Genomic DNA, 12,119 nt, shown 5'->3' with positions numbered 1-12,119 from the left:
GTCATCCCTTCCCAACCCTTCACCATCCTCGTGGCTCTGCTTCAGACACTCTCCAGTAGCTTGATTCCCTTTTTATATTGTGGTGCCCAAAACTGCACACAGTATTCAAGGTGAGGCTGCATCAGTGCAGAGTAGAGTACGACCATCACCTTCCTTGACCAGCTGGCAATGCTGTGCTTGATGCACCCCAGGACATGGTGCAGCTCTATCAATCAAAGCAGCTCTATCAAATCACTGGACAAGCTGTGATTTTTTTTTTTTTTGGCAGATGAGAACAATTCCAGTTTTGAGTAAGTGGATATTTAATAATCCCTCCGACTGGCTAAAAGTTCATGTGTGTATGTAATGGGCAGTGCTCATTTGCTTGCTTAGCACAGGACTGTAGACGTTGCATAGAGGGGATTATTTTTCTACATGTGAATGATCCACATATATGTTTTCAGGTGCAGGGTACTAGTGTTTTGGTGCCTACCAGCACACGATTCTTATTTTTTTTAAAGTGTGATTGGTTTATTTAAAAAAAAAAAAAAAAATAAAAAATTGCCCAACTGAGTAATGTTTCTTTTCGATGGGATTCATCAGCTGAGGACATTTGCTTTCATCACATGCTTTGCAATGTGGCACACCCAAGCTGGTCACTGGCAGTCCTGCATTGCCTACTGTTGCTGCTCCTCACCAGGTGCTCTTGTTTCTCCTGGGCATGAGGAGACATGTGCTAATTGACCAAAGTTACATCCAGGGCATTCCAAACAGCTGTCTCCATTCAGCCCATTAATTCTGATTTCTGAGTTTCTTCAGTGAGGGCTGTGAGACATCCTGAAGCTGTTCCCAGCTGGAGTGAAGCCTCAGGCTATTTAATCGGTTTTCCCCTCTGCAGGAAAGTATGCTGATCTAGAGATAGCTTCTCAGGGGGGAGCTGGTCTTTCTAAACTGTTCTGGCTTTCAGGTAAAGTCTGAGGTAAGTGTTAATCTGTTTTTCTTTCTTAGGAGTATTGCTGTGTCTTGGCTAAAAGATACTAGTAACTTTTAGAGGTATGTTTCTAACAGTATGATAACCTTGAAACTTATCTACCATTGCAATCTGTGTTGAGAGAGCTTAGCCTGAGGGCTAAGTTTAGAGGGTACCCTGTGCCATCATCACTGCATTTATGCCACTCAGGGTGTTGGGGATGCCTGATAAAGTTGCGGGCACAAAGCCTCTGCTGTATGTTGAGGGTTTTCTACTCCCTTCAATTTTGGTTAATCTTCGTGGACTGCTGGAATAGTTTGTGTGCCTACTGAAAGATCCTTGGTAAAACACTTCTTAAAAAACTGTTCTACTCTTTCCTGGGGTTTTATATATGCTCTGCTAATGATGTTGACTCATTTGGGGAAAAAAAGAGCTTTAGGTTGCTCCAGGATTATTCAAGGTGTTGTTCAGAGACTTGTCCAACTACTCCTAGCTGCTTTTATAGAGGGAGGTTTTCTAGCATTTCTGGTTGTGGTAAGACTTTTATATCCAACTGAGGTCTTCTAGAAATGAGCAAAAAAAACTTAAATAAGGAATTTTCTAGCTATGTATTTTAACTGCTGACTTTTATGTCAGTATCTTGCAGTCACACAAATACTTGGATATCTTCTGATGGGCTCCTGCAAGCTTTAACCCTGTGATAAGGTCTGTGTTTCCTGTGCAAAAGGCCATGGGAGCAAGGGTAAAACAAACAGAACAGATGTTCATGCTAAAATCCTTCCTGTAATTCAAACAGGAGATCAAACACATTGACTGATACGAATCACTCTGGATTGACACAAGTGGTAGGTTCCTTTTTAAGCAACGGGGGACTAGTAGCTGCATGGGTCAAGAGGTTCTGTTCAAAACTCCAGCCTGGCATAAGCTTTCTCAGTATAAAGTAGAAAGAAACTAATCTCCTCTGGCATTAGTAATACTACAAGTGCTTAGGAACAGGTACATCTGATCTTACCTTAATGAATTCAGTTCATGGCATGGTTTCCATAAAATAAGAACATGGTAACTAAAGAGTGTTCAAGCATTTTTTTACTGAATTTTTCACTTGGAAACAGCATGGGTCTGTCAGTCTCTCCTGTCCCTTAAAGAACAACAGTAGCTTCTTTCATAGATTGCAGGAACTCCTTCCTTGAGAGCTGCCTTGAACAGCCAGTATTAGGGAAGTCACTAATACTTCCTAAATTCACCAGGGAAGCCACAGGTCTTAGCATGGTTGTGTTTGCAGCTGCCTGCCAGACTTCTTCCATTTCTCTCTACAGTTCTCTGCAGTTTTCTCTGTGGTTCCCAGGGTTTTTTCCAGGTTCCCAATACTTTAATTTCAAACTTGGCCTGTCTGAATAAGAGACTTTTTTTTTTCGGTAACAAGCTGAAGTTGCATATATTTAATGAATGTGGTGGAAGAACAATTCCTCTGAATCCCTGTGAGACTTCAAGCTTGTAACTTAGTACTTATTTCCTCTTAATAAATCCCCTGCTTCATGTACCCAGGGGCTCCTTCAGTGGCATCAATCATCAATAGTTCTCCATCTGTGCTGTGCTTCTTGAAACTATTTATTCTGTTACAGTTTAAATTATTCTTGGTCTTACCAGCTGACCTGCATATAGTACTTTGCTTTCCTCCTACAGAAGACCTGTTTTTGCCTTTGCCTTAGTCGAAGCACTGAACAAAGTCCTCTTTAATTGCTGCCATCTCATCTTTGTCCTGGAGAAACAAAATTTTGTTTTTCAAAATAAATGAATCTCTGCAGCCTTACCCAGCTATCAAATATTACTACTAGCTCTGATCAGTGTGTAATGATGCCAATTGTACCTACTTAATTAATTATTTGAGGATTAACACTACATCTACTCTAGGTTATATTGAGACAAAGACGAGTGAAATGTATGATCTCATTCCTCTGGGTGCAATTATTTTAGCAGTGTGAAAGACTGAGTTGTTGATATAGAAAGGTTAATGCTATACTCCGTTTTTTATGAATTGTCTTTTTATCAAATCTGTGCCTTATCTCATGTCTGCTTTATCAGATTGCTTGAGTAAGGTCCATAATTGAAGCCTCTTCCAAATTTAATTCTCCCTTCTCAGAAGTCCTGCAACTATTAAAAAAAACCCAACCTTTTACAGAGTCTATTTCAGACAAGGAACGCATGTTGAGTTCAGGTATTAAAACTCAGCAACTCTGCCCTTGAATATAAAATACTCCTTATCTCCAAGTTGACCAATAACTTTAAAAAGAGCATTTTAAGATAATTTGCCCATCCTTCATTTCTTCAGTTAAAGGAAATTTGCTGGTACAAGCTTCCTTTCAAATTGATTGTTGACTGTTCCTAATAATAATTGTTGTTAAATAACTGTATCTGGACTTTTGCTATTCAAAAATCTTGCTAATGAAGGGAGAGTAAATTAGGCAGCTACCTAGATAAAAATAATAAAACTGTTTTGCGGTTTTCTGCAGAAACCCTAGTGTGGCAAAAAACTGCTGTTGTGCAGCTTGCATTCAAAACTGTCTAGATGCTGCTCAAAGAACTTCCACTGGCTTCCAATGTTCTTGAGTTTCCTCCTTTCACCTTTTCCATCTAATCTGTAGAGGGGAGGGGGAAGTCACTAACCCCCCTTGCTCCCCAAACACGTGCTTTCCTCAGTCTTAAATTCTCATGTTCTACTTGTGGATACTTCATACTGCAAGATGAGTGTATTCTTCGTGTTGCAGGATAACATCTGCTCATAGCTATCTGAATAAGGGGAGGAAGAGGGTCTGTGACGGATTGTTACTTTGTTTGCTGTTTGCCTTTGAAGTTCTCTACTACCTTTCAATGCTTCCAGTCTGTTCTGGCAATTATTCCATTTGGTTTATGTTTTATACTTAGTATGCCAGTACCTTCTGCAATGTTTTTCTTCTTTTACTCATGTATCTCTCATGTTTTTCCTTCCTTATGGCTATCAAAAGTTTCTGATGTTTGCTTTTACGTGTCTGAAATTGACTGCTACAAGTGACTAGTGTATTTTCTGCTTGTTTGATGTCTTGCCAGTTCTTGTGACATTTGGAAACTGAAGGAAAGTTTCAGTGTGATTCTCTACTTGTTCTGTTTTCCTAAGTGCTCCTGTAATTTTCTTCTCCTGTCTCTGGGTACACAAAGAGTAGGAAACTCATGGAAAAACTGCAGTTGTAAGCACTGAATGTGAGTTCTAGATGCTTGCAGGCCTTCTTCATAATTAAATGTTTAAGCTGGTAATGATGAAATAAAAATTGACTAACAGGTCTGTTAGGAACCCTGAGCAGAGAGAATATAGAGATCTTGAGTGTATCAAATATGCTTCTGAATTTACATGACAGGCAGGGTTTCTACCTGAAGCATTTCCAGGCAACTCTTTCTAACAGTGTTTCCCTGAATTCTATTTCCTGTAACACCACATTGATGTTCTCTCCCTCTTTCTCCAGCAGAGAGTTGTGTCTCTCTGCATCTTTGGCTCTTGATAATTGCCTTGCATGGTAATTTGATCTTCTAAGTGCATTATTTCCTTATCACTAAAAGCAAGGATTTTGAATCAAGTTTTGTGGCCTTAGCCTGGAGGCCAGTTCCTTTTTGCCAGCACTGATGTATGGTTGACACTTTCAGGTTTATGTTGTATTTGATGTACTTGGTGACTTAAAAACCTTCCCAGCCATTACACTATCAAAGTCTTTTGTGAGATTAAGTTTTAACCTTTTCATGGCTTTACCGGAAACAACCAAAGGATATGCCATTTTCTAGTTAGGGCAAGAGACTGGATTACTACAGGTAATCACTGTCTCCTCAGAGCCTGGCTTGCTGTATCATCTCGGTGTACTTTCCTACTCATTTCCCATAGTGGGCCTTTAATAAGGGGAACAGCCAAGCTCCATGCAGAGCATGAGGGATGTCACCTGCCCTACTGTCTTTTCTAAGCTGTTCTAGTGCTTGTCCTGCCAATGATACCCAGAGCAGAGACAGTCAGCTGGTGGACCTATGGAAAAGATGCTGCTTTCCCTTAATGTCTGTTATGTTAGAAATATTATTGGAAGGCACTGAAAACTAGCAGTGCTCAGCTTCCATGCTGCATCATTACCCTGTACTTCCCCAACACTCAGGTTTTCTTAGTGGTAGATATGAGCTCCTTGGAGGTCTACCCTACATCCTTGGCCAGGAAGAGCAGCTGTTGGTGGTAGTCTCATTGTATTTGGGCAGGAAGAGGCAGCTCTGTATGGCTTAAGAGACACTGAAACATCTGAGTCACTGTTCACAGTCACAGGAGGAAATACAGAATCACAGAATGTCCCTGGCTGGAAGATACCTCCAAGATCATCCAGTCCAGCTTTAGACCTAACACCGCAAGCTCACCACTAACCCATGTTCCTAAGCACAAGGTCCACATGCTGTTGAAATGCCTCTGGAAGTGGTGACTCCACCACTTCCCTAGGCAATCTATTCCAATGCCTGACAACCCTTTCAGTGATAAAAAATGTTTCCTAATATCTAACCTAAACCGCCTCTGGCACAGCTGCATCCATTCCCTCTGGTCTTATTACATGTCACTAAGCAGAAGAGGCTGTCCCCCTCATCACTCCAACCTCCTTTCAGGTAGTTGTAAAGAGAGATGAGGTCTCACCTCAGCCTCCTCTTCTCCAGCCTAAACAACCCCAGCTCCCTCAGCTGCTTCTCCTAGGACTTGTACTCCAGGCCCCTCACAAGCCTCAGTGTCCTTTTATGGACAGCACTTTTCCAGCACTTCCAGGCCCTTCTTATAGTGACAGGCCCAGAACTGAACACAGTATTCAAGGTGTGGCCTCACCAGTGCCAAGTACAGTGGGATGATCACCTCCCTGTTCCTGCTGGCCACAGTGTTCCTAATACAAGCCAGGATGCCATTGGCTTTCTTAGCCCCCTGTGTGCACTGCTGGCTCATATCTAGTTGACTGCTGATCATTACTCTCAGGTCCTTTTCCAACCTGCTGCTTTCCAAGGTATCTTGATGTTTTCTGTTTGGCCTGTCAGGACCCATCATGCTATCATAAAGGATCCTACCAAGCTTCTTCTGTAAATCAACAACCCTGACCTTGGCACTCTCCAGTAACATAATCGTGGTTGACACAAAAACATGTGCAATGTTCCCAATGAATCAGTTAATATTTTTTCAAGGAGTTTCTAACGCTGTGTTATGAAATGATGTAACTTCTGCTTAAACCTCACTGTCTCTCTTGCAAGCTCTGAATACGGGGCTCTAAATGTTTAATATAAAATGTTAGATGCTCTTTGAGATTCTCTTACAGAAATCTTTTTTCTGTCCAATAACCAATCCAAGCCAGTAATTGGTTTAAAAAGACTCTGCCCTTTTTCACTGTAGACCCATCTTTATACTTCTTTAAGCAGCTGGGATATTTGTGCCAGCTCAAAATTTATGACTCTAGCTCTGCTTGAAGGAAGACTTTGAGGACTCAGATGAAAAATTTTAACTTTGGTGTGTGATTTTTTTTTTCTGTTGCTCTTTTTTTTTTTTCCTCTAACTGATGACCCAGACATTAAATACATGCAACATATCTAGAAGAACAGAGATAACTGGTATAATCACAAATACAATGTATATAAAATTTATTGTAAACAAAATAATTCTGTGCAAACAGTGTGTGGGGGGAAGACTTCCATTAAAAACACCACATGACTTTACAAAATGTAAAACCCATCAAACTCACTCTGTCAATACTGTATGCAGTAACAGTCCACAAATAGTCCACTCCAGCCAGTTATGTAACTGGCTTTGATTTTTCCTGCAGAGTGGAACTCTGGTCCCTGAGGCTTAATGTTCATTCTTAAGCAGGATCTATTTTGTTAATATCTCTGACGTAGGAAGGTAAAGAGCAACCCAACAAAACACAAACAGAATTGTAGCAACAAAAGATCCCCTCTGTTAGCTTCTCAGGCCCTCAGTGTATGATCCCCAGCCAGTACTTGTTGGGTGACCCTCCTCAGCATGGGCCCCTCCTGGCCATGGAAGCTGCTCTTCCTTCTTCACCCAGGCTGTAAAAACCAGGCACAGGATGCTCGTCCAGCTGGTCAAATGCATTAAGGTGGAAGCGAGTTGCCAGTTTGTTTACCATTCTTTTCAGGGTGAAAAATGCTGTAATGGCTTGAGAGGTGAGGAAGAGGGCGAAGATGATATTGACCACTCGTTCCAGTGGCTGAATGTTCAGACCTTCATTAAATAGCAAAAAGCTAATCATGGGCAACTGCAGGAGGAGAGTCAGGAGCCAAAATGCAGCCAGCTCAGGGATCTACAATAGGGAGACATCACCTATTAACTGGCAGTTTAGAGATTAAAAAAATCCAAAACTTAGTGGAGAAAACAACATTTATTTTAGCTTCCCAAACCACCACATAATGTAAAATGGCAAAAGTGAGGTAATGTTCTCCTATACTGTGGTTTTTAACTGTACTTTTTTTATCTGACTTAATGCTTTTGGGGAGCAAGAAGGTTCTCTTTGGAGGAAAAATTTTTTGGAATGCAGAAAAGTAAAAACTGATGCCAAGGGAACAGAGGGGGCAGACTAACTTGGAGAAAAAAAACACCAACTTAGGTAAAATAGTCTGCCAGTTCACTACGTTCAACTCCAAAAAGCTCTCTTATACAAAGTAGTATGTACATGCAGTACAATACCTTCACCTGCAGATTGCCCATGTATCCCAGGTAGAGTCGAATGACTTCTATTAGAGAGGCCAGAATCATGACTGTGACCAGGATGAACTTGTAGCCATCTGACAAGATGGGATACTAGAGGGAAGAAGAGATTAGAAGTTCTATTGTGCTGTCTCATAACATGCTGTTTGTGATTGCATGAAGATAACACATTACTGTAAGCTGACAGTGTTATATTTGGTTTCAAATACTCTTGAACCTCCAGTTTCAAGGAATTCCCAAATAAATCTAATAACCTCTAACTCCAGTGAACTCTGTAACAGTACTAGGTGTTTGATCAGAAACATATATTACATTTGCAAGCCATCACATTCCTTCAGGACTCACCTTCAGATAAAGCATGATGACTGTGCAGAGCCACCAAAACGGGGAAAAATAAACGTTGAAATAGAGGGACATCTGCAGTGGTAAACTGGGAATTATTTTATCTGTAGATAGAGAGAAAAGTCATTATCACTCCTAGTTTGTTCCATACTTCCATAAATATGACAAAGATATTGTTCCATCTTAGCTTCTACCAAGGTTTTAACACTCTTCCTAGTCAAACTAAACATTATGAAAAATAATTTTATATATCCAAAGGAAAACATCTACCATATCTTAAGTTACACCATATCTTAAGTTACACCATTTCCTGGAATCTAATGCAATTCCCAGTTCACAGGATACAGAATTTTTATCACTTAGTTGTATATTCATGTTGACAGTTGATTACCTGGTGGCTTATGGCTACTCTACAATGTGACTGACATGCTTAGTTCAAGTAGTGCTGCACACTGATACTGAAGAAAGAGTGATATCATTGCTGCTCCTAAGGGGCTGGCCAAAGTTTAACTGAGTACATACTGGATTATGATTATTGTATAGATGACCCTCCTTGGTAAGGATTTTCTGTGAGAGACCACATCTTCATTGCCTACTCTTCATTTTAATTTTCAGTATTTTAATAGACATTTGGATGGAGGCAATGTGAGAAGCCACTAACTCATCTAGTTCTTAAGAGCCAACAACTTCAAGTATGTGTCAAACTAAAACTTACCCTTTGAAGCCTGGAGATAACAAAATGCATTCATGCAATGTAGTGAGAGGCAAATATTGAACTCTTAACATGCAGGTAGGAAGTTCTGTATTTAGGATTTAACAATAGATTGACAAGATTAGACTTAAAACAAGGAAAAATTTAAAAGAGCATTCTAAGGAAAGGATTAGAGTTCGATGGGTGAAATTTTATTGCCATATTCTAATTAATGGATACTGCATCCATTAACTTCAATTACCAACCATGTCCTTTCTCACGTTTTCCCCAAATGAAGTCTGTAGGCACAGAGCAAGTTTAGAAAGTATTCATTGTGACCTGCTGATTTGTATTCATGTCCTGTGCCACTGTCTCTCACAATGGTGATACTCAAGCAAAGTCTATACAGTCACACTGTCTCACTTCCAGCCTTGGAACCGCCTCTCTTCTGACATTGCCTTTTTCCTTCCATATTTTCCAACCATTCCCATACCTGTCTTTGTTCCATCTCAGTCTGTTTCCAGTCCAGCCACATGCAATCTGGTACAGTCTGTTCCAGAAGTCTTTATGCCAGTTGCAGGAGTATTCATGGTAGCTACTAGACTAGGTGGGAAGGGATGAGGGTGTGGGGACAGAAGTGGGACAGACCTTAAAGGCAGGGTGTTAGGGGCAGGGATTTGTGATACTGAAATAGAAGGAGCAAGACAACCAATAGTGTTTTTAATAATCCCATTTTTAAGCATCAACACTTTCTTACACCTGCAAAGGAATGAAAATCCTCAAAACAAGTTTTACTATCTACTTAAAATTGTCCTAGCTGTCCTAATGAATTAATCTTTTGAACATGAGGAGGACTTCAGAGGGCACTGAGACACAATACTACAACACTGTTTTACCTTTCAAAAAACACGACCATCCAATTACATGTAACTACATTCTTGCCCTCTGTGTATTAGATGAAAATTTAATAGTTTGTGGCCCTGTTGCTTAAAAACAGAGAAGCCAACAGCTCTAGTATCAACTGTAACAATAAAAATGTTTTAGGTACATTAAAGGCTTCATTGCCACTGCACTGATGTTTTAACTTCTGCTCAAATGTTAAAACTCTGTTTTAGATGAATCTTAAGCAATATAAGCAAATTCTAATTAAGTCTTTCTCTTCTGAAATTGAATTAGTGCTTATTTTCTGGGATTGCTAAAATTCATGGAAATGCTAGACAGTATTGCAATGGCAGGTTCTTTGGTGCCAGGGCACCTCAATCTGGTATTTCTATATAAACTTAATTCTTGAGATTTGCATCTCCAAGAAGTTAATGGTACACTTGCAACGTGTTTCAATAGGTTGGATATTTATGTAGGAGTTCTATGATGGGTAATGGAAAAGAAATTACAAAAAATGTGCCATTCTTGTAGTTAAAAACATTTCAGTGTTTGATAAATTAAGAACTAGCAGGAGTCAGAAGTACAACTACACTGGCACAACCACACAAATGAGAACTCCTATCTTCAAATATTACTTTTGTATTAATTTTGTCAGCTCGGAATGGGTGTATTAGTTGAAATTTGCATGCTAACTTCTAAGAATATAACATTTCTATGTAGATACTGGGTATTTCCACGGCTGGTGTCACTCCAAAGACGGCGAAAGAAGGCACGTCTGCCTGCAGGTTTGACTGGCCATGTCACGAAGCAAGTTACCAGTCCTTAGGACAGACTTGGGAGGAAGGAAGAGAAAGCTGCCCTAGGGCGAGCTTCAGTTTTTGCTGCCTAAATCTAGCTTAGTGCACCTCTCTCTTCGTGTTTTAAGTGTCTTGGCGTCCTAATCGTGCAAGACTAGTGAGCTTAAAAAAGCAGCTCCGTCCTTTGACTTGTTCTCAAGTGTCCTCCATAAATAATCTATACTTTTTACCTTGCCGCTGGCGGAGTGCCTGGTGTGCGAGTTAACAGTGGATTCCACCTGCAGTACTTGAAGCCACCTGGCTCGCTAAGCTGTGAAGCCGGGCGCAGAGCGTCCTCCCTGCCTGCTTCTACATCGCGCCGTTTGTTCCCCGTTTCACATTCGAAGCACAAATGACGGTTGGCGCCGCCATCTTGGTTCCCCAGGCGCTCCCCCTCCCGCCGCCATGTTGGCCGCCGGGCTTACCTGCCCGGCCGCCCCGGTGCCGCAGGCCGGTGCGGTCAGCGCCGGTGAAGACGGTGCGGCTGAAGGAGCTGAGCTGCCGCCTCAGGGGCTCGGGGAGCGACATGCTGCGGCGGCGGGGCGGGGCGGTTGCTCCCTCAGGCAGCCGCGGTCCCGGGGGGGGGGGGAGGGCGGTGCCGCTGCCCGGCGGTCCGGGGCAGAGCGGAGCAGCCTGGGAGAGGTACCGGGGTACCCGGGAACTTGCGGTTACTGGCGAGACGTAAAAGCCTGCTGACTTGTGCTGCGAGGGCAGTCACGGCTGCCTTCGTTCTGCTTGCTCCCGCTTTCTTCTGGGTGCGCGGAGGGGGACGTCTCTGCTTTGTCATACACCGCTGTGCGAGCGCGGTGCTTTCCTGTCTGATCTGACTCTCCGTTGCCCCTGGAACACGAAGAAGCGGTGCCCGGCTGGCCTGTCGCCCCGAGCTGTTCGCTGGTGACCGCGAGCCCGGCCTGCAGGAGCTGTCTGAAAGGATGTCCTGTCAGCCCCGAGCGCCTGCCCTCAGCTCCTGCCTTGCCTTGGTGCCTTTCTGATCGCGGGCAGCAGGGTTGTTTTTCTAGTCTGTGAAGGCAGAGTTTGGGGTTTTCTGGAAAGGTAATTAGGAAGCTCTCTGGTCCAAGGAGAGCGGCTGTAGGACTTCCCTGCTTCTCTCAAGGTAGATCCAGGGGAATGATGGTGCTTGATGATGGTAGGGGGGTAAAATAAAGATGGATATTGACACAGCGTTTTATTGCTTGAGGAGAATATAAATGATCCTTGTTTGTTGAGAAATTGAGACATAGTTGAACTTAAAAATACCTTTTTCCTTAAGGAATCCTGTCTGTGTCACTGAGTTAAAAGCAGTGGTGAGTTCAATGCAGCCTTTTTGTTCTAGTTAGTTTTTGTCCCTTACAGGAGGAGGCCCTTATAGCATTATGTAAAGTTAATAATGTAAATACAAGTTCTCCTTGTTCATCTTTTATTTGGAAAACACAGTCCTCCTAAAAAGGAGGTAATATCTTCACCAGGTTTTTCAGCTGCCTCAGGGTCTGATTCCTTCAGAGAAGGAAAGATGCCATTCTGCAGTGTGCAGAAAAAAACCCCAAAACTCTTTTCTGCGTGACCAGAATGAAAGTAGCTTGTGCCTTTTGAGAACTGATAATATTTGTGGCTTTTACTGTACCTAGTATGGCATGTCGTCTCCCTTTTCCTGCTGCTACTCCCTCCCAATCATAT

The 12,119-nt window shown here is 42.1% G+C and overlaps 1 protein-coding gene across 3 annotated transcripts; it reads right to left on the bottom strand.

The window, feature by feature from the left end:
* Positions 1–6,593: 6,593 nt before the first annotated feature.
* TMEM17 (transmembrane protein 17) lies at positions 6,594–11,350 on the bottom strand. Of its 3 annotated transcripts, none has more exons than XM_051615373.1 (5): positions 10,871–10,933; positions 8,752–8,836; positions 8,040–8,140; positions 7,674–7,787; positions 6,594–7,290 (listed from the first exon to the last, which is right to left on the bottom strand). In XM_051615373.1, the coding sequence occupies exons 2-5, from the start codon at positions 8,783–8,785 to the stop codon at positions 6,985–6,987; spliced, it is 555 nt and encodes a 184-aa protein (XP_051471333.1). In that variant the 5' UTR covers positions 8,786–8,836; positions 10,871–10,933; the 3' UTR covers positions 6,594–6,984. The 3 variants fall into 3 exon arrangements, with proteins under 3 accessions (XP_051471333.1, XP_051471332.1, XP_051471330.1); XM_051615372.1 differs by lacking the exon at positions 10,871–10,933 and adding an exon at positions 9,221–10,860; XM_051615370.1 differs by lacking the exon at positions 8,752–8,836 and having other exon boundaries at positions 10,871–11,350.
* Positions 11,351–12,119: the final 769 nt, after the last annotated feature.

This window comes from Apus apus, chromosome 3 (assembly GCF_020740795.1).
Source record: "Apus apus isolate bApuApu2 chromosome 3, bApuApu2.pri.cur, whole genome shotgun sequence".
Classification (NCBI taxonomy): Eukaryota; Metazoa; Chordata; class Aves; order Apodiformes; family Apodidae; genus Apus; species Apus apus.
This window is presented reverse-complemented; position numbering and strand designations above follow the sequence as displayed.

Excerpts from the sequence above, each read along its gene's own strand:
- TMEM17 (XM_051615370.1), bottom strand. The coding sequence starts at position 10,973 with ATGTCGCTCCCCGAGCCCCTGAGGCGGCAGCTCAGCTCCTTCAGCCGC. Across the intron at positions 8,141-10,870 it reads GCACCGGGGCGGCCGGGCAG|ATAAAATAATTCCCAGTTTA; the intron begins GTAAGCCCGGCG and ends CTCTATCTACAG. Across the intron at positions 7,291-7,673 it reads TGGGCAATCTGCAGGTGAAG|ATCCCTGAGCTGGCTGCATT; the intron begins GTATTGTACTGC and ends TCCCTATTGTAG.